Raw genomic sequence first — 23,236 nt, 5'->3', positions numbered from 1 at the left:
CTTAATTTGGATTTAAGTAAATGTTAATGAGGCATAGTCATGGACTTCCAGACCCACTGGGAAAAAGTCTGTGCTACTGGCCAGCCAAGACCACTTTGCCACATTTTTTGGTGGTAAATAACAGTTAATTAGTAGTTAATCGCTTTATTTTGTAATTATTTGCTAACACATGATGGATGTATTGCCTTATTTTTTTATATTACTTGCACATTTTTTATTCTTTGATTCATGACAATAAAATGATTCTTTTGATTTTAATCTTTGTTTTTCTTTTAGACCTATTCAATATGGGCAAGCAGCTGTAAAAATAAGACCGAGTGCAATGAACTACATCCTTATGTGTCTGTTGTACAGGTATTTCACATTTTGCTTTTTATATGAAATGGTATGTAATAATGAAAGAAGATTGTTAAAAAAATACAGTAGTAAAAATGATTCAACTTGCAGCCAAGCTCAGAAGAATTCAGGACAGAGACATGAAAACACAATGTAGCAAAGCAAAGATACAAACACATGCAAGCATGCATATATATATATATATATATATATATATATATATAGTATTAATTAATATATTATTTTTTCTATTGAGTTAGTTTTACACTTGTTGTTTGGTGTAGGATGTGCTCCGATTGCTATGGACTAAATATAATTAATCCTCCTCGCGAATCAACTTAGAGCTGATCACTTTTTTTTTTTTTACACATGTGGCTTAACATTTACGGTGTTCTTATTTAATGGCAAGACTACCATTACCAGTTCTGAAGACTGTTACTTTCAACTGTAATTAGCACATTAATGTGACATGGGACAATTTGTTGCAGCTCATAAACAAATTCTGTCTTTTTCTATGCTGTGACCGCTCTGTCAGAGTCCTGCACATTCTGATACTTTTGAAAGTGCATAAAGCTCAAGGGGTTCTGATTTTCACAGGTTCTGAATTTTTCACTACACATTCTCCTTCAAGGTGTTTTCTGTTGATGCGCCCAGTATTGGTGAAGGTCTACGTCATATGGGTTTTTGGCCATTTTAATATGGATAAAGATACTTCAGTACCTGACATGAAAACTCTAGTGTGGACAGAGATTGTTTTTATTTAACAATGCCATTTTTAAATGAAAACATTATTATATGGATGTAGCAAGAGCTTACAGATTCCTAAGTAGCAGAGTTTTAACGAGTCTTCATTAAACAGCAAGCCACCCTGAGGGGTAGAGTTCACTATGAATTTGGCCTCAGTCAGTGTTTTACACCTTTTGTAATCTGTTGATGCTTTTCACATGACAAACATTGAAAAGAAAACTGCAGTAATCCTGGTGGGTTAAAATGAACTGACAGACTGCAATCAGCTTTTTGTAATTCATTCATCCATAGTAAAATCTAATTCAGGGTTCTGGGGGTTTCTGGCTCAGGCTTTGCCGTAACCCTGAAACTGATTTTGTGCATTTGACAATGAATACTTATAGGACTCTTTATCATATTACAGGGAAACAATAAACAGAAACACCAAATACAAAAAAGAGCATACATTGTCTTATATATAAATGTCTGTGCATGGAAGTGTGTGTGTCTGTCCGGCAGATGTCCAGCCCGGAAGTGAGAGGTGGAGTTGGGGTAAGGGCTCCGCCTCCGAGAAAACAGAAAACTCGATAAGTCGCTAATAACACAAGTGATGCGTGCACTTCGAGAAAACGAAACCTCCTAGGAGAGAGATGCCCAGAGTAGTTCCTTTCAATTACCTGACATCTCTACATTTCAATTTTTGTTTTAGAAGATTTCAATAGTTTCTAGGACCCCTGGCTTTTTACAGCACAGGCTTACACAGCTAATATATTATAATTGCTTTTACATTCTTGTAGTGCTGGGCGGTATACCGGTTCATACTGAAAACTGTTTTTTATTTTTTTTATGATATGGATTTTTCTTATACCGCAACACCGACTTAAATTGCCTAAACGACGTTCAGAACGTGGCGCAGCGGGAAACTGTTCAAGTGGGGACATTTTTCACTGCTACACCGCTAAACACAGATTTGTTGCACTAGGGCTCTTTTTCACTGCTACACCACCAAATAGTGGGCGGTACCATAGGTATGCCACGCGGTGAAAATGAACAGAGAGCTGAAAAAAATGAGTCACGTCTGTCGCCTGGAGATGCTTTAGTTTTAAAAGGTCAGATGTGTAAATACTGTTTCTATACTACTGGATAATACTGCAAGCCAATTTGTACTTGTTTTATTTGTTTTCAATACAGTGTAATGTACCTGGGTACTGTGTAATATTGTGACAACATGACTCGTACTTTGTCATTAAAGTAGAACATCGTAAACTAAACTTCATCGTAAAATGAATATTTAATTTACTAGATTTTCTCAAACCCCGTCATAAGTTATATCGCACATTAAATGTTTTGTGTTAAGTGTTCCCCGAGCTTCTTAAACTGACTTCCTCTACACTAAGAGGAGGCACCAGCACCGGCAGCGATCGCCGCACAGAATCCATTCACATGATATTTATGCTTTCTGAACATTTAGAATGCCAAGATAAATACCTGATATAAATAAATACTTGATATAAATTCTACATTTTCAGAGAGCAGGAATATCATACAGTGAATGGATTCTGTATGGTGATCGCTGTCTCCTATTAGTGCGGAGGAAGTCAGTTTAAGAAGCATAGTGATTAACAACTGGGTCGGGGAACACAACACAAAGCATTTAATGTGCTATATTAACTTATGACGGGGTTTGAGAAAATCTAGTAAATTAAACAATGATTTTAGGATGAAGTTTAGTTTATGACATTCTACTTTAATTATAAAGTAAACTATGAGAATAGAGTGGAAATGTCGACTTTAATCTCGACATAAACAGCGAGAATAAAGTGGAAATGTCGACTTTATTCTCGACGTATAGTTTTTTTTTCTTCACTGTGTCCGTATTTTTTTTTCTTCACCGTGGCCTTAATACGATTCCATAGGGCTATACCACAAATACAATTATAAATGCAAGTTGCAGTTGTATTATTTATGTATATAGCTTAGCTTGAAGCAAGGTCCATATTAATGCAGTTTGCCTAAATAATAGTTCAGTTGGTAAAGATGTCATCACCAAGATTGCACTTGTTTTATTTTATTTTAATTTGGTGAATACTGTGTAATGCACCTGGGCTTCTGAAGCCTTGAAGTAATAGTGCAACTATCAGTAATAATACAATTATTTATTTTATTATTATTTATTAGTTTAAATATTATGCAGTTTAATGATGGTAAAGTTGTTTAAAAAGTCACTTTAACGTGTCAGTGGACAGAGATTGTTAACATTAACAGAAAGTGTAGTTGTTTTACAAAAAATATTTATTTATTCCTTTTCTAAGACATGTTCGGTGCAATACAACTTTTGACAAGCACTTCTGGATATTTTCCTAAGTCTAAATACCTCTTTGGATGGTTGAAAATATGTTGTCAAAATTATAATTTAAGTTTTTGCAAAATTTGTTAAATAAAAAGGTTCTATATTTTGACTGCATCTGTCATGCAATGTGATTTCCTTCTCTTCATTAGTGCCACCCCCTTGAAAAGTATCACTTTATGGGGCAATGCAAACCTGTATTAATATTTGTGTGCACATTAAAATGTTTTTTTGTACAATGTACAATGCTCTTGACAGTGGAATAGGTTATTCTTAGCCAGTAATTGCAGTGGAAAATGTGTTTAACATCCACTCATGCATGGGAAAAAAATACCGTGAAACCGGGATAATTTAGAAAAATACCATGATATAGAATTTTGGTCATATCGCCCACCCCTACATTCTTGTGTTTAAATGTGTTTATATCTATAGTTCCCTCCATAATGTTTGTGACAAAGACACATTTTTTTTTTATTTACACCTCTGCTCCAGAGTTTAAAATTACAAATCAAACAATTCAGACGAGATTAAAGTGCACATTGCATAGTTTCATTAAATGTTTTTGCATAGGACTGACAACACATTTTCTACATGGTCCCCCATTTCAGGGCACCACAATGTTAGGGACATAGCAATGGCTGGTATATGAATCATATTTAGTACTTTCCTGCATATCCTTTGCATACACATTGTGCATACACATCACAAATGTGCATTGAAAATTCTAATTTAAGAGTATTTGCATACATTTTGGTCACACAGTGTAGAAATGACAGCACTTTTGTACATCGTCTCCCCATTTCAGGGCACCATATCGTTTGGCACAATTGGCGCCACAGGTGTTTGTAATTACTCAGGTGTGTTTAATTGCTTCATAAGATGCCTCAGCATGCTTCTACCCTTTGGAGTCAATAGTTGCCATTGTTTAACATGAAGACAAGAGCTGTGTCAATGAAAGTCAAAGAAGCCATTATGAGGCTGAAATACAAAATTAATTAAACCGTCCAAAGAAAGAATGCACAGGTGGGCTCAGTAATCGCAAAGGGACTGGTAGGCCAAGGAAGGCCTCCACTGCTGATGACAGAAGAATCTCCACTATGGTAAAGAGAAAGCCCCAAATGCCTGTCCAACAGATCAGAAACAGTCTTAAGAAGCAGATGTGTATGTATCAGAGACGACTATCTGCAGAAGTCTTCATGAACAGAAATATACGGCCACACTGCAAGATGCAAACCACTAGTTAGCCACAAAAACAGGATGGCCATTTAACAGTTTGTGAAAGAGCGTTTAAAAGAGCCTTCAGAATTCTGGAAAAAGGTCTTGTGGACAGACAAGACAAAAATTAATCTTTATCAGAATAATGGCAAGAGAGAAATGTGGAGACGAAAAGGAACTGCCCAAGATCCAAAGCAGACCACCTCATCTCTTAAACATGGTGGTGGGAGTGTTATGACTTGGGCATGTATGGCTACCATAGTTGCTGGCGCACTTGTCTTCATTGATGATGAAGCTGCTGACGGCAGTAGCACAATGAATTCTGAGGTGTTTAGTAATATCTGCTGAAGTTCCCGTTCATTCCTCCAAACATATTGGACGGCTCTTCATCTTACAACAAGATAATGATCTCAGACCTACTGCTAAGGCAACACAAGATTTTTTCAAAGCTAAAAAATGGAAAACTCTTGAATGGCCGGGCTAGTCACCTGATTTAAATTAAATTTAGTACACCTTCCATGTGCTAAAGAGACAACTTAAGGGGACAAGCCCCCAAAACAAGCAGGAACTGAAGATGGCTACATTAGAGGCTTGGCAGAGCATCATCAGGGAAGATACTCCATGATGTTTATGAATTGCAGATATCAAGCAGACATGTATGCAAAGGATATGCAGGAAAGTACTAAATATGATTCATATACTAGTAATACTGTGGTGCCATGAATGGGGGGTGGGGGCATGTAGAAAAAGTGTTGTCAGTTCTATGCAATAACCCTTAAATGAAACTCTGAGACTTTAATCTCATCTGAATTGTTTGATTTGTAATTTTAAACTGTGGACCAGAGGTGTAAATCAAGAAAAAATGTGCCTTTGTCACATATAGTATGGAGGGCACTGTACTCTTTGGGATAGTTCTTATTTTAGTATCTGTACAGTAATACACCCACCCAGGCATATGAACACAGGCATTAATAAAATCAGAGGCGGACATGATTTTTTACTGTAGCCATTAGACCAAAAACATTAGATTGGGATTAATAGTTTATCTGAATGGGTTTAATAAAGTTTATCTAATCTATAGCGAAATTCGAAAAGAAATATAAAATTAGTTACTTCCATTTTAATGATGACCAGGTGTGATTAAATGTATTCATTGTGTATTGAAATATTTTTGGCAATATTCCTATAACCATTCCTATCCCTAATGTGTTTCTACATGCACGATACAATAGCTGACTCAGATGAATGTGGACACTCAAACAGGTGTGACACGGGCAGAACTTGTAACTGATCAAAACATTAGTCAGCAGGGTAGATCACTAAATAGTTTAGGAAAACTGTCACAAAGTTTCAGATAATGCAGTAATTTCTTATTCTGCTTAATTTCATATTTATGTATCAGCAAAACATCTTTATTGGATTTTATTGTATATGTAGATACTGTACAATTGTGAATTTCCCCTTGGGATTAATAAAGTATCTATCTATCTATCTATCTATCTATCTATCTATCTATCTATCTATCTATCTATCTATCTGTACATACTTTTGAACACTAAATTTAGTTAACTTCAGCTCATACTCAGTTATAATGAATGTCAGAGATGTTAATCTAAAAGAATACTTCAATAATTTTACTTATTTATTTTTTCTCTTACAGATTTTAGCCTTTATCCTTATCAGGAACATACCTGGATATGCACGCTCTGTGTATAGTTCATTTTTTGCCTGGTTTGGGAAAATATCACTAGAAGTAAGTTACGTGTCTGCTTTCCATATGCTATACATCTGGCTAACTCAAGTCAGATATGTTTTTTTTTTTTCCCAAGATAGCTACTACAGATTGAGCATCCCAAATCTAAAATTCCAAAATCCAAAACTGAAACCACTGTTGTTCAGTTACAGTAATCGTGAAAGTCGATGCAAGGTTGAATGAACTGGCATTTTGTGGAAATATGAAATGTAAAATATTCGCACCCCATCAGAACGTCTGCCGTTTAGGGAGATGCTAATGAAGAGCCAGGGGAAATGCAAGTTGCAGTATTTAAAACACCCAAATCAGTAAATCTGTCTAACGACACCAGTAGAAGCACAGAAGAGACTGCACAGCATCCCCCTTCTGGCTGCACGTCTAAACGAGTTACTAAAGTTACTAACTGGAAATGCAAACATACCATGCCAGAATATAGCCGTAGCATTTTAACACATTGTATACCCATAGATCACAATGCTTATCTAATCTCTGTATGCTGTTGTTATGTCATATAGTGATGCAATAGTTAAAATGACAAAGATAAAGGCACATCTCAAACGTGTGGAGCCCAGCAGACTGCGGTGGTCTACATGTGTGTCTCTGTCTCCACTGTCACAGTGCTCATTACAACATGCAAATTAATTATGAAGCTTCAGTTACTTTCTTCTACTGAGCTCCTGAATAGATGACAGCAGTTTTGCTTTTTATTTTCTCACAGCACTAATTCTTTGGCTCACTTTCTTTTGCGCTCTCTATGAAACCCCAGCAGTGGTTTTAAGTGCACAGACTGGAGGAAATGAGGGCAGTAGTTTTAGGAAGATAACGATATTTCAGAATCCAAATTTGGATTAGGGATGGTCAATCTGTATCATATTTTTGATTTTAACTCTGCCATTTGACTTTTCTTAACACTGATACATACCGTAACTAACATCTTTGCTTGTCTTTCAGCTTTTTATTTGCCAATATCACATTTGGCTTGCAGCTGACACCAAGGGAATCTTACTGTTGGTACCTGGAAGCCCAATGCTCAACATCATCATCAGCACCTTTATTTTTGTTTGTGTGGCCCACGAGATCTCACAGATTACTAATGACTTGGCGCAGGTCATCATTCCTAAAGATAACTCAGCGTTACTGAAAAGACTGTGTTTTTTAGCTGCATTTTTGCTGGCTCTTCTTTGGCTTTCTAATTGGGAGAAGGCCCAACTTTAATTTTTCACAGAGACAACGAAATGACCGGCTTCTCTGTCACAGTGACCCACATTCAATAGAAGGGGAGGCATGTGTTGCACAGTAAGGTTTTTCATCAATTTTCTGGTGAACATATTGTATATAAAATGGACTATATTGAACTATAGTGAACTGTTGGAAAAAATATGATGGTAAAAATGTAAATAAAAATGTTATCTTCATTTCTATATTATTAGTTTACAAAAACAAGTGTAATATATCTAGTTCTATTTAAATGTAAATTGAAGTTGAATTTTTTACAAAAGAAAAACGTGGATTTTTTTGTAGCCATATGACTGCTTTTCAGAAAAAAGAAAGCTGTTTTGTTTACCTATTGACTATTTATTATAAGAAATTATGTGAACTTTGAAGCGCTCTTACGAGTGGGAGTTTGCAGTTCTCTTGTGTTGAAGGGCAGGTACCAAATGGATTGAGTGTCGGGCTGTGTCCCTGCAGAATATACTGGTTAGAAGTGATGTCTCTACATTGAAAAATGCTTTAATTTAAGTTTTTTCTCCTTATCTCATTTTTCGGGCCCTTTCAGCTAACTTATTCAGAGTCTTGTGTTTTGCATGGTGGTACAGAATCCATTTATCCAAATGAAGAGTGGACAGTTGGTTCGACTTAATAGTCTAAAATCTTTAATTATTTGTACTTTTTTATTGTAGTAGCTACACCGGAACACCAACATCATTACAGTAACCATTTTTACTGACCAATAACAATTAATAGACTGCAAACATAAGCATTCAGAGTTATACCCAAACAAAAGGAAAAGTATCATTAGGTGCACATCCTTTCATGATAACTCCAGGGCCCGGAGTGTCTCGTCTATAATCCAGTCAGCCAGAGGTGAAGTCCATCCAGGGTTTCAGGGAATGTGGTGATGAAACGAGAAAGACCAAAGGAGATCTGACAGGCCATGGTGTTGTGCGTCTGATGTGCAGAGACCACAGAATGAGGAGACGGCCACTGGCTACTCATCGTCATATCACAGAAAATTGAAGAATCAGTCAGCCTTGGGCTCCTTAACAGATATTTGTCATTTAAATAAAAAGGAATGAATTGCCAGTTATCAGGTAAATAACATTTAATTGGGGAAAAATCACATGCTGGGAAATTAAGCATATTTGTTTTAAAGCAGATGTTCATGTTTTCTTCTTTCAACTTTACAGTTTGCATTTTTATACCGAATTTGAGCACTGTAATTTGTGGTATTTTACTTTAGTTTGAACGGGTATGTAAAATTCATGTGAATTAATGCTGAAGTTATATTAAATGTAAACTTTTTTTTTTACACAGATGAGTACATGCTTTATGTTGTAAAGATATACATATTTATATGTATAAATATTGTTTACGTATTTTACATTATTGTGCATAGACCCTTCATTTGATGAATGGGCGGTTATTTGTATATTTGGATTCCCCTTTTCCCAGATTATTATTATTTGAAACAAATAAATGTTTTATTCTCAAGTGTTTTGTTTTAAATAAAAGTCTTAAGTGAAATAGCTTAATTGGTAATCATTATGTGATTCACTTAATGCCAGTGATTTTTACTTTCTAGGTTTGTTCGGTTTAAGTACGTTTTTCTTTTTTTAATGTATAATTCTTATGAAGTGTCTTCAGTTTTCTGATCTTTTTATATTCTGTTGATTTTAGGGTTTTCAGTACAATAAGTAATTAAAGCATACCTGATTCTTTTATAAATTGGTTTGCCGTATATACTCACATATAAGTCAGGTCTTGAAACCTAAAAAATCGATCATAACATCAGACCTCGACTTATACACCTGTTCAAAAATGCGACACTTACGTTTTTTTTTTCTTTTTATATCTTCTTACTTCTGCCAATGTCCAACCAGTTTCTCAGACGCATCGAATTTTGTTGCACCAGCGCACTTACCAATTTCTTTCGCCACTTCAACGACTTTTAATTTAAAACCAGCTTCATATTTTCTTCTGATTAACTGCTCCATCGTAGATAACGGACGCTCCCCTACGATAAAGGTGTATGAGGATGTGAAACACACAAAACAGTGCAAACATCACTTCAGAGTAGTTTGTGTATTACCGTGTGGTCACGTAGGCACAATACATAAAAAACAGAAGGCAGTATCCTCTGTGGTTACTCTCTTAGGTGGGCATTAGCATATCATAATCTCTTGGACCAATAGCATGAGTTTTCCGCATTCAACTTATAGAACCAACATTATAAAATAACAGAAATTATACAGTAAAATCAAGCCCTGACTTATCCGCGGGAGAACTTATCTGTGGGTATATATGGTAAATCCCCTATCTGTATCATTATCAATGTAATCACTCACATATATTAAAATATCCAAAAGGTTAGCATTGGTTCAGCATGTTCGATTAATAACAAATAACATTAGAATCACACAGACAAGCTTTTAATTTCAAATTATTCCTTGTACTGTACACAGATGTGAGTATTTTTTTAACTTTAAGTAAAATTGCACATCACAATCCCATGGTAGATGTACAGTACATGGTACAATGTGTCATGGTAGATGGGTGAGTTTTGTTTCATATTTTTTCTTCACATTAGGGTTGTTGACAGGTAAGCTTTCTTCCAGTTATCCTAAACAAAACAGAAACACAAAAGAGTCTCTCTGTGTTTGAATTCCAAGCAAACCTTGTCCTGTGTTTATGTAGATGTTGCACCGCCTCTGGCCCTGGGGATCATTGTTTCGTGCCATTGTGTGCTGCAATATGGTTTAGGATAATATGACGATAAAGTCGCTTGACTTACCTGAGTTTCAATAGCTTTTCCACTGATAAAACATAGTAAAGAAAGTGGATTCAAGCAATCAAAAGAGATAGAGGTCCACATTTTCTGTATGTCGTGGTAGCCCTTGTGTTTGTATAGCTTGTACTTCAAGTTGGATGAATAGTGGAGTTTTCAGGTTGGTAAAGCTTTTGAAAGTGCAAATGCTTGTCTCGGAGTTTGTGTCCTAGAGATGGAAATCAACACTGCAGGTCCCTTCTCAATGGGACACGACTGTATATCGGCACCTTCTCCAGGTCGGTGTGTGATGAGACAATTCATTTTTTAAATGAACTGTAAGTTTAAAACCACATCTAATTCTGTGCATTTGTGTATTTTGTGGTAGGAATTTAATAATCAATCCAATAAACATAAAAAAACCTTTGTAACAATACTAAGATAAGTGGTGCCTAGCTAAATATAGATCAAGAACGATTAATTGAAGGGATTACATGTAATTTACGTAATTTGTTCTATATTACAATATATTTACATCTTTCAAAACAGAGCAAGCTAACATTAAATTCATAAAAAAGAAATAGGTTAGTGAAAACTGTCACCATGGAAGCATCACAAAGTTTCACGAAGTTTACATGGCTAATTAAAAAGGAATACTTTTGTGAAGAATAGCTTTGTCTTCTTTTGATGCTTTTGTTGTGTAGTGCTTTTCAATACTTTTTACTTCCATGTTAATGGAAATTTAGTAATGGGTCAACAATTAATTATTGAGTATGTTCAGATTCTGATTCTGCAATATTCAAAACATCAAAACATTTCAGGTCGGTGATGGTGTGCATGTGCGTTCATTTGTCTGTGGAAAATGTAAATTGATTTTCACCCTGTAAAATTACAGTTTGTGTGTTTTTTGTGATTTTTGCATCGTGTAGAGCTCCTGCATGACTACATCTCTGCAAAGATGACCATTTTAGAACAAGCAGTTTCTGAGATATCCACTGTGAATGCAGAGTCCTATGTACAATGATAACTTGCATAAAAATTCAAACAAGTTGCATTGTGATTGTCATGCTGCAGGCTTCAGGTGTATTGTGTTTGGTCCAGTTTGATCCATTAATTATCCCCATATCCTTCAAAAATGTTAGGCCGATGTCCAACACTAACTATAGCAGAAATGTAACTGGGATTTTTGCAGTTTACACTTTTAGGCGTATTGATTTGCTAATTTTTTGCATGAATAGTTTGAGATACATAATTTAAAATATATATTGTAAGAGACCCGAAAAACAATGATAAAGAGTCAGGGCACCCTCGCTTGTGATCCACTTCAACTGGAAGCAAAGGAAAAACACAAGAAATGTGCAGATGTCTTTTCAGACCGAATCCTCAAAGTGAACTCAACTAAGCTTTGAGGATTTCCATCAGGAAGACGTGGGTCCAGGTGGCTAGAAACTGCAAGTGACGTTAGTGGTGGTAAAGCCGTCGATCATCTGATCTGCAGAAGGAGGTAGAGAAGAGACCTTATCACACAGTGCCAACCCTTGGAGAGGTGGAGAATTACAATTAATAGAGCCCTTAATCTGTCCCATATGCACGCACACATGATAGCATATACACACTCCAAGAAATTTATAAGTGAAGATAGCTGACCACTTGTTTACTATACCAGAGCAAATATTAGATGGTGAAGTGACACAAAATGAACACACACACAGGCACACTCTCCACAAAAGACCTGTAAAGGTTAACTTCCCAAGAGGCTTTAAGCCTCCTCTGTCCCAATCTGTCTGTCTATGCTGCTAGTTTACTTCATTTGATCCAATGTGTTAAAGAAGATCTTCATTTGATTTGGTTTCCTATTTATTTTACTCTACACTTGTGCACATAATCGATATAAGTTCATGTATCTCATGTATATTCAAGATTATCTCAGGGCACAACATGAACTACCACAGCTATGCTGATGACACACAGCTGTATTTATCAATTGCACCTGATGACCCCGATTCTCTTGATTCACTAATACAATGTCTAACTTGTATCTCAGAATGGATGAATAGTAACTTTCTCAAGTTAAATAAAGAAAAAACTGAAATCTTAGTGATTGGCAATAATGGATACAATGAGGCTATTAGAAATAAACTGGATGCATTAGGATTAAAAGTCAAAATGGAGGTAAAAAGCTTAGGGGTAACTGTTGACTGTAATCTAAATTTTAAATTGCATATTAATCAGATCACTAGGACAACATTTTTTCACTTAAGAAACATAGCAAAAATTAGACCTCTTATATCATTGAAAGATGCTGAGAAATTAGTTCACGCATTTGTTTTCAGTCGACTAGATTACTGTAACGCACTCCTCTCAGGACTACCCAAAAAAGACATAAATCGTTTGCAACTACTGCGGAATGCAGCTGCTAGAATCCTAACCAGGAAAAGAAAATGCGAGCACATCTCTCCAGTTTTGATGTCACTACACTGGTTACCTGTGTCATTCAGGATTGACTTTAAAATTCTGCTTATGGTTTATAAAGCCTTAAATAATCTTGCCCCATCTTATATATCAGAATGTCTAACGTCTTATATTCCAAATCGTAACCTCAGATCCTCAACTGAGTGTCTCCTTAGAATTTCAAGAGCAAAACTTAAAAGAAGTGGTGAGGCGGCCTTCTGCTGTTATGCACCTAAAATCTGGAATAGCCTGCCAGTAGGAATTCACCAGGCTAATACAGTGGAGCACTTTAAAAAACTACAGAAAACACATTACTTTAACATGGCCTTCTCATAACTTCACTGTAATTTAAGTCCTGATACTCTGTATATCCAATTCATTATAATAACTATTCGTGGTGGCTCTAAAATCTGTAATAACCCCTACTCTCTCTTCTGTTTCCTTTTCCGGTGTCCTTTTGGTGGTGGCTTGTGCCACTACCATCTACTCAAAGCACCATGATGTTCCAACAATGATGGATGGATTAAAAGCCAGAAGTCTGTATGACCATCAGCATCAAGTGACTCCGTGAGAACCCTAACTACAAAGAGGACTATTTCATTTATGTTAGGTAGAATGCCCAGAGGGGACTGGGCGGTCTCGTGGCCTGGAACCCCTGCAGATTTTTTTTTTTTCTCCAGCCTTCTGGAGTTTTTTTGTTTGTATTTTCTGTCCCATCGGACCTTACTCCTTTACTATGTTAACTAATGTTGTCTTATTTTAATTTCTTATTTTGTCTTTTATTTTTCTTTTCTTCATTATGTAAAGCACTTTGAGCTACTTTTTGTATTAATATGTGCTATATAAATAAATGTTGTTGTTGTTGTTGTATTTTATTGCATATTATTATACAGTACCATCAGTTGTATTGTAAAATCTTCCCTTGAGGAATTTCTTGCGGTATCACTAAAAAGTATTTTACATGAAAGGACTGCCTGGAGCATTCCGTACCAATTTTTTTCATTGGAAGTGAAAGGAGAGAGGTGGAGTAAACGTGATCCACTGTTGACATGTCGATATGTCATTTTGGAATTTTATAGCGAGGGCTGATGGAGCAGGACAGGGTGCCATGCAAGGAGTTTAGGGTAAATGATCACAGTAGTTTCTTCTCTAATTGGGTGAGGGTTATGGGGGTCACATAAGACTGTCTAATGCATGGGTGTCAAACTGTGGCTGCAGGTTTTTGTTTCAGCCAGTTTCTTAACTGGTAACCAGTCGACGCTCCTCATGAACAGACTGTTTTGCCTTAATTTGAATGGACTTGCTTGGAAATCCCGTACTGGCAGTGACAAATAGTGAGATGGAAAGGAAGCCAAGAGATAACCAGTAAAGATGAAGGTATCAAGCAGTCATTGAGGGCCATCATTTTCTCTCCAACCTTTCTCCAATTTGCCCGTTAAGGAGACATTTAATTCAAAGGCTGGCCAGTGCTCTCCTTCTACCATGCCCAGGCATGTGATAGTCCTGGTTCACTTCAGCAGCCTCAACATCCTTGAAACCAGAACCTTCTAAAATATGAGCAGGATGAGCCAAACAAAGGAGGACAAACAAGCAGGAGTAATGTGCAAGTGTGCTTTTATTTTTTTTGGTTCAAATCCCCAAGAGTGCAAGTCAAATAATCCGTGAAATCAGTGCTGATTGTGGGTTAAAACCAGCAATAAATAATCCATTAAAACCAACCACAAAACCATGAAGACATCGGGTTATTTTCCTTCTTGTGTCCTTCCTGTTAGGCCAATGCATTTTTCTTCCCAGCTCACCTCATTAGATCTTACAACCAACGGAGATGCCAGTAGCTGCGGTCCCTCTCTCCTATTCCTAGTCTGACTCTGCTGGGACACTCTGAGCTGAACCACTCTTTTCTACTACAAATCCTTGGGGTCTACCTTTATCACCCTGACTCCTACAGACTGTTCAGTGGAGGCTGATCCACCCTTTGGAGTTCTGTTCCCTTTGTGGGTCTACTGACTGCTCACACTCCCAAATCTGCTCTTCCTTTCTTCAGTTTTCTTTTTTTCCTCTCTTCTTCTGACCTCACCCATCTTAGGGCTCTTCAGTGTTTTGGTTATGATATACCTGCATATGCTTTGCATTCAGGGGTATGTGCTTTGCTACTTCTCTGAGTTTGGCATCCTTCACGAAAGTGCATTTAAACAGCTTCAGGAAAAGTCCTGCAAACACATTCTCATTCTCTTAGACACCCAAGACTTTGAACTCTCAAAGGCGCCACAGAAGGGCAACTTATTAATAGCCAAGAACTTAACCACCTCACCTATGCTTTTGAAATAGTATCTGCCTTTCTCAGTTTGGTTCAGTTCTTTTGCTTGCTCCATCCCTTGTCCTACTCCAGAGCTTTTCTTCCCTATTTGTAAAACCTAGTTTTTTAGACACATTTTTATTTTTTGTGCCTCCAAATTTTCAACCAGCAAAGCAAAAATATGCATCAAGCTTTACAGAATACGCATCATGGCTGCCACACATTCCCAGTGTTCTTTTGACACGTCCTCCGAACACGTCCTGAGAAATTAACGCGACGTGTGCGCGAGTTGCAGTACTAGCAAAAGTATGGTTGGCATGTGTGTGCAAGTTTTGGTATGTGACATAAGCATCGTTGTTTACTATCAACATGTGACAGCAAACTGCAAAGTCACTCCAACGGGATTAATCGGCATGCTTCGATATTTGCTGAATGATATGATGTAATGTAGAAAATCTTCAAACTTAAATGCTGACATGCAAATGTCTTCATGGTGCTTTTCTTCTTTTCTTTTCATTTATCACATAGGCAATACAAGCATTGCACATTCCCCATCATAATGATGCAATACATTTAAAGGTAACACATAATGTCTTGATATTCTGTGTTGCTGTTGCCATGTTTTTTATTTATTTTTTATTTTTTTTGCACCTTTGCAACAGCATCAGAATGCAAATAATTTTAACATCTTTCTTCACTCAATAAGCGAAACCGGATGTTGTTTTCTCCCTGTGATGATTTCTTACACTGACAACTGATGGAACCCTTCAGATTTATTTAAAGTACCCACACAAGTATAGTCAGTGCAGCAGCGTCCTCAAGCTCATGTGTCACGTAGTGTTATGTCCCCGGCATAAGACTTCCAAGGGTGCTGCGTTCTAATCACCTGCAATCATTCGAGTGCCGATGCAGAACAGCTGACTAATTAGACAATCAGTTCACCGTCCACATGCAAACCCTGTGGCCTCCAACCTCAGCAACTTCACACACATCCACGGAACCTGAGTACACTGTTGTTCTTGTTTTTTCTCTTAAACATAGGTTGCATTGTTCAATGCTGGCATGGACTGAGTGTTGGGCAGGGTTGTGGAGTCCAAATTTAATTTGCCCTAAATGAGTGATTATGGGGGTATGTGAGTGTGCACCATGTTCAGAGATGGTTCCCTTCTTACACTCAGTGCTGCCGTTGTCCCTGTGTCAACTAAAAGGCTTTTAAAATGGATGGAAGTTAACATCATAAGTAGTTAGATTATAAAAGTGTGTTCTACCATTTATTTATTATTTTCTGACTTTGCTTTACCTATTACGAGTTTTTCCTGACAGCTGCAGGTACATAACAAGAACTCAGAGCCCCGAGCAGGCCCACAGGGTATTCATTTACACCAGTTCTGTTTAGAGCCACCATTCAACTAGACACATCTTTAGAGAATGCAAAGAATGCTGGGAGAGTGTGAAAAGACTACCTAGAAGAGCCCCAGTGAGCAGCTGAACCAGGATCCATGCAGTGTGAGCTGGGAATACAGCCTATTCTTCTGTTATGACACTATTCTTTTACAGCTAATTCCAAAATTGGTTTGAGCAGTCTTAGAAAATGAATGGTTGAATAAAGGAATGGTTTATGGAGAGACTTGAGAAGTGCCTTTGTGAAAAAGCCTGACAGAGCAACTTTGTCAAAAGTAAACCTTATGATTCATCGGTTCAGACACACAGCCATCACACAGTTGAGCTGTTTGTGAGCAGCATGTAAGTTCAAATTAACATTTCCTGACAACTTCTGTCCTCCTTCTTTTGACAGGTGCTCATTCTCTTACATCTTATTCAATAGTTGAAACATCTAACCTCATTTGGAAATGTTGCCTGGCACTTAACAAATTTTCAGAGCTGGCTTTTCAGGAAAAAAAAATATTCATCCGTCACATGTACTAATTTATGAATAATTCTTAAGTCATTCTAGTGCACTTATTCACTGTGGTGTAGGAGATGCCTCCTATAGAACCCGTGAGACACAAGACCCTCCAGACCCAAATGGGCCCCTCATCAGATCTACAGAAATTCAAGTGGTACCTCAAATTTTCTGGAATAGGTCAATAGCAGGTGAGTAGGGTGTAGTTATTGACTATACAGCTGAGTATCGTATGCCTATAGTCTTGTTAACCAGTCTGTCGAGTGGCATTGTGATGAGTTGAACAAGTGCGTGTTTCTGATATTTCATTCTATAATCGTGCCTGTGACTTTGCCAATTCTTTTTCTCAAAGCTCAGAAAAACACATCAGGTCATATCGAACATCAAAACAACGATAATCACATTTTTGCAAATTGACGGAGTTGTTAATAAAGATTTTCCCTGTGAAAAGACTGTTAATCAATGACATGATACTGAACTGCTGAGCTGTTTGCGGGAAAACATCAGGAAAACAACATCTGTGGTATGTTTCAGCAAATGTTCCTCCCCCAACTGAGGTTTAAATCCTTCTTTTATGTCCTTTTTGTTCATTTTTGAGTTATTTATTCATTGTTGCTAATTATTTGCATTGTTCCTCGTTTTTTCTCTAATCCATTGTTATGTGCATTGTGTTTTGTGAGTGGTTCCCTAAGGTTCAGGATCGCTTGCCCATCACTGCCAGGATGTGTTTTGTGGATGGTTCACTAAGAGATGAGACCACCTGCCCATTACCGCTAGGAACTGCCCTCAGCCGTATAAAGGTAAGAGTTTCCCACAGTTCCTAGTGGTTCATCTTGAATGTGCCTGCAATTTTTTGGTGAGTTAGTGTGTGTCTGCTATGCTTATTGTGATTTTTATCATTTTTGCTCTTTTGATCAATCTTTGGATTCTTGTATTGGAACTTTGTTTGCAATAGATTATTTTAGGCAACTCAATTTGGCCTTTTGTGGTCTGCAGAGCTTCATTTTGGTTGAAGAGCAATTTTCTGAGAGTAAACCTATTATTTTATAAAGATCACTTGTTTGCCCTTATATCTAGAAGGAGTTTGGTGGAATATTCACCTCTACTGGAGATTTGAGTATTTTTGGGACTCTCAAGTCAAAACAGTGCAGAGCAGGAGCACACGCAAAACTATTTTTACTATGACAGTGCACCTGCACACCTTGTCAGTGCATTTTTAGCAAACCCAATGTGATTGTTGATTTGAACCAGGGATGGATGCATGGTAATTTCCAATTCACTTCCTGGAATTGGAATTGGAATTAGAATTGCATGCAGCTGAAGGGATATGAAATTGGAAGTAAATTAGAATGCCAGGAAACAGAATTGAATTCACATACATTCCATGGTATTCCACTTTCTAAGATAATTTGACTTGATTTGCTAAGTAGTCTACAGTACATTAAATATTATGAATCACATAAATCACAAACATATAAAAGAAATACAAGAATAATGTGTATTTTATACATTATTCTTGTTATTTTCACAAATCACTGTTACAAATAAAAAGCAAAATATGAAATTTGATTGTCTCATTTGTATATGTCACTCTGCACATTAATGTCCCTAACTACATTTTTTAAAATTAGATTAAAACAATGTTTCCCAGAATTCCAGGCTAGGTGAAGGTTCATGACCTATGAGTAAAAATGGAAGCCAATTAGGGTTCATGTTGAAGGTGTGAGATTGGTGATTGTCTGTGAGTTTGATTGATTTTGATTTGATTGCTTTTTATGTATGATCTTGAACTGTTTTCAGATTTCATTTGGCTACAATCCTAGACCCAAGAGTTAAACTTGACTGATGTATGGGTGGAGAAAGACAAAACATCAAAGACATTCTAACAAAGAAAGTCCTTTCACTCTCTTCACCAAAAGTAGCAACTACAAAGGATTGTTCTTCACCACCAAAATGAGCGCAAAACATTTTGCATTTATGGACATTCAAGTCCCATCCACATCTACAGTTACCAGCATCACAGGAGGGGCCAAGTTAGCTAAGCCTTCCATGCCACACAGAGGAGTCTGATCCTCTTCTGTACTGGAAGGTCAACCAGAACAGATCCCCTATTAGGCTCAAACTGCATGTCCATTTTTAACTACTCCTGCCTCGTCTGCTCCTGTGGAATGTGTTTTCAGCATTGCTGGCAGGATATTTAGGTGTAAGAGATTCAATCTTAGTGATGCCAGATTTCAGGAAATGATGATTATTGATTGCAATACAAAGTGAATATATGTGAATGAAATACGTGAATGAACATGGCTCATTATTTTGTGGTTTGAGACATATAACATGTGGTAGCATTTATCACATTGAACTGATAATCATATTAACAGTATATTCAGATACTTATAGCCAGTGTCACTCATCATTTATCAATTGTTAATGTACAGTTCTCAGTTTACTTACTTACTTATTTACTTACATTTCATCAGCTATTTTTCATACATTACTGGGTATTATTACCAGGTATTCGCATATTATTGTATACATTACTGGGTATTTGTAAGGCACCATAAATAAAAGTTCACGTTTGTCCCTACTGTGGTGGATGGCCGGCTTCTCAACCTGGCAGGACACCCAGAGGAGAAAGATGGAGGAAAGCAGCTACGAAGGGACACTGCCTCCCCCAAGACGCCAGATGGCGATGTCCCTGCAGCATAGTGGTATCCCAGATTTGGAGTTTGGCTTCTCAGACCTGCTGGATGTCATGGGTGCCGCCAGGAAACACTGCAGGGGGACTTGGAGACTCGTATCTTTTCCATAGCCCGGAAGTATTATCAAGTCACGGGGACAGAAGTTCTGAAGTACTTCCGGGCTGACAGAAAACTCAACTTCTCTAGCTGACCCGGAAGTGTGGGAATGTCACATAGATGGAAGAACCAAAGCACTTCCGGGTCAAGGCCTATATAAAGGACTGCTGGAGACCCAGCAAGCAAGTCTGGAGTTGGGAGGTAGTAGGACAGAGCTGGCTGAGAGACATTTTTTAAAATTAGATTAAAACAATGTTTCCCACAATTCCAGGCTAGGTGAGAGGAGTGGAGGAGAGATTTGAAGTGGATTTGTTGTATTGTTATTATTGCTTTTGCCTGTGCATGGTGGCGGAGGTGCTTCAGGGCACTACTAAAAGAAGAAGAAAACTTAAATACCTTCTTGGTAATTTTACCCCGTGTTCAGTGTGTCTCTCTGTTGGGTTTAAGGGGCAACAGCGACCCCTAGCATCTTACATAACATGTAATTGCAAATAAAGGTTTAGAAACAACAATAAGTGGAATCTGGCAAAATTTTGCTGAATTTAATTCCACTTCCTGATACTCCAATTTAATTCTAATTAATTTTCCTGTAGTTATTGTTGAATTCCAATTCCATTTCCTTTTTTTGAATTGGAATTGTTGAGTTCATTTCTGAATTGATACTAACGCTGATTTGCACCACCAGAACATTCCAGAGCTCACTCTCTCTCTGACTTCTGTTTGTTCCCGAAATTAAAATTGAGTCGGAAGGAAACAGAATTTTCTAACATGAAAGAATTACAGAAAAAAAAATCACGGGAGGATATAGACACAGTAACAAAAGATGAGCACAGGAAATGTTTCCAGGAATGGAAGAAGGGACTCAAGGTGGGTATTTTGACCGTGCCGGAGCCACTAAATCTGTGAGTAATGCACAGAACCTATTCGTATCCCACAGATTGACACCAATATTGCGGATCATACTGAAGAAAGTGCTCAAAAGTCGTTGCAGCGATTATCACAACAGACTGGCTGAGGCCTGTTTTCTTCAACATTTTGCTGCACATTGAACTTTGCCTCAATAAAATTAGAGATTAATTTTAATGTCACCTTTGAAATGGACAGTAACATTCTTTAACATCATTCTCTAACAATAATGAAATATCTTTTCTAGGGTAATACAAAATGTGTTATTCTTTAATTACTAATAATACTACTAATGGTGCCGTGTTGTAAAGCTATGTTTGTTATCAGTGCATTGAAGAGAAACAAAGATGAAACAAATTCTTTGCATATCTACTTGACCCCTAGCCTAGTAGGTGAGATGGCTTTCCCACTTACCCTCAAAAGCACATGTCCTCAGTCTTAATGAAAATAATGATAATAAAAACAATAATTCTGTACATTTAAATCGTGCTTTTCTCACTACTCAAAGAGTTTTACGTAGAGAGTGGGGAGCCACTTCAGCCACCACTAATGTGCAGCATCTACCTAGCAGCCATTTTGTGCTAGTAACTTCACCACGCATTAGCTATAAGGTAGTGAATGGGTGACAAAGTTAGTTAGCCAGTTAGGGAGAGAGTATGATTAGGGGGCCAGAACAGTCACCATGTAGGGGGAGGACGTGGAATTACCTGCGGGTTCATATAAACAACAAACTGGACTGGTCTGACAACACAGTGGTGCTGTGCAAGAAGAGCCACATCAGACTATACTTCATAAGGAGACTCTGGTCTTTTGCTGTTCTACTAGTTGATAGTTTCCAGTGTGGTGTTCTAAACTGCAGTCTTCTATAGAAGCAACCTGAGCACAAAAGAAGCTCAGTGCCTGAACAAACTTGTCTGGAAAGCCTCCTCCATCACAGCATGAACCCTGTGGAAAAATGAGCTGTTATGGAAAAGAAGATGATGTCCAAAATTGGATGCCATCAAGAAAAATCCTCTCCATTTCCTCCAGGAGGCGCTCTCTTGGAGCACTTTTAGCCACAGGCCCATTCCACCACGGTGTGCTAAGAAATGCCTCTGAGGGTCTTTTCTGCCCATTGCTATTAGGCACTTTGATGCTTCCACCAGACATACTCGTTATGTTTGTTTTAATGTTTCTGCTGCTATATGTATTTGAATTTCCCCATCAGATTAATAAAGTTTATCTAATCTAATTTAATAACTAGGCCATGGTGGGCAATTTAAGTTGGACATCAGGATACACCCTAATGTTTTTGAGGAAAGCCCTGGGATATTTTATGCCATTTTTACATCTTAACCAAAGGACGGTGCCATTTTTACAGTAGTGTCCCCATCACTGCATTAGAGCATTGGAATCCACACACAGACCACAGGTTAAACGCCCCCTGCTGGTCTCACCAACACCACTTCCTCCCAATCCTCCCATCTGCATTCCTTTTTTAATGACCCTGATCTCTTGCTTCATCCCAGCATTGACTCTTCATCACAGCCCTCTTTTTGACTTTAAGCTCAAATGGATTTCCGGTGCATTAATGGTGTATTAATTGCTGTACTTTCACATGTCTCATCATCCAGGCTTGATGGCACAGTGATTAGGGCTACAGCCTCATTGATTCAGAATCCTGGGTTTGAATTCAACACTTTCTGCAGGGACATTTCCTCCATGGACTTCAGTTTCCTCTCACATCTCCAGAATAAGTTAATTTGCTGTTCTAAATTCACCTGGTAAAAGTGCAAGTGTGTGAGGGCCCTGCCCCATTACCTGGATTAAGTGGATTTCAGAATGCTATTTTCGCAGAAAACTCAAAGTTGTTTCCTGAAAACTCAGCAGTGATACATCCTGTCCTTTTTTCGAAGAGTTGTATTTTCATTCTTTCATTTGAACCCCTTGTTTAATTAGCTGTCCTGTGGCACAACATGGCAAAGCACGGCAGAGATCTTCACGTCTAACTCTGATAAATGCTATGCCTTACTACAGGGAGTTCATCCTGTGCCATAGGGAGCTTGGCATTAAAAAAAAGGAACAGCAGGATACTAACAACAGTTATTCAAATGCTCATTCACAACTTGAGTATATTCCATTTTCGTTCCCAAAAATGTTTTCTAGAGTAAAAAAATACATGTGTTTGGGATGTTGTGAATATACTCTGGATAACTTCACATGTAGATTATGTGACTTGTGTAATGCAAGATTTTTATCATTGACTTTTTGATTTTTTTTTTTTTTTTTTTGCAGTAGTCCAGCATTGGTCACCCTTGACCTCTGACTTTGTCAGAAGTTGTTATTGCTGTTCTGCATGAAAATATAATATTAAACATTTTTCGGCCTTCACTACAAACATCATTTTTGGTTGGAGTATTCCTTTAAGTTGAAATAGCCTCTGTCAAGGTAAATTTCAAATAGTAAATTTGCATTGAGCATTTCTCTGTTTTAAAACAAGTCATTTTGAAAATTTAATAATACTTTTTAAATGTGAATTTGTTC

The 23,236-nt window shown here is 37.4% G+C and overlaps 1 protein-coding gene across 4 annotated transcripts in view; it reads left to right on the top strand.

Moving 5' to 3' along the window:
- Positions 1-9,124, top strand: part of casd1 (CAS1 domain containing 1) — a 67,321-nt gene extending 58,197 nt beyond the window's left edge. For all 4 annotated transcript variants that reach the window (XM_028817075.2, XM_028817074.2, XM_051935822.1 and 1 more), the window contains exons 16-18: positions 277-354; positions 6,285-6,377; positions 7,329-9,124. In XM_028817075.2, coding sequence (XP_028672908.1) covers positions 277-354; positions 6,285-6,377; positions 7,329-7,592 — 435 coding nt within the window. In that variant the 3' untranslated portion in view covers positions 7,593-9,124. The remainder of the gene's footprint in view (positions 1-276; positions 355-6,284; positions 6,378-7,328) is intronic.
- The last annotated feature ends 14,112 nt before the right edge of the window (positions 9,125-23,236 follow it).

This window comes from Erpetoichthys calabaricus, chromosome 13 (assembly GCF_900747795.2).
Source record: "Erpetoichthys calabaricus chromosome 13, fErpCal1.3, whole genome shotgun sequence".
In the NCBI taxonomy this organism is placed as follows: Eukaryota; Metazoa; Chordata; class Cladistia; order Polypteriformes; family Polypteridae; genus Erpetoichthys; species Erpetoichthys calabaricus.
This window is presented reverse-complemented; position numbering and strand designations above follow the sequence as displayed.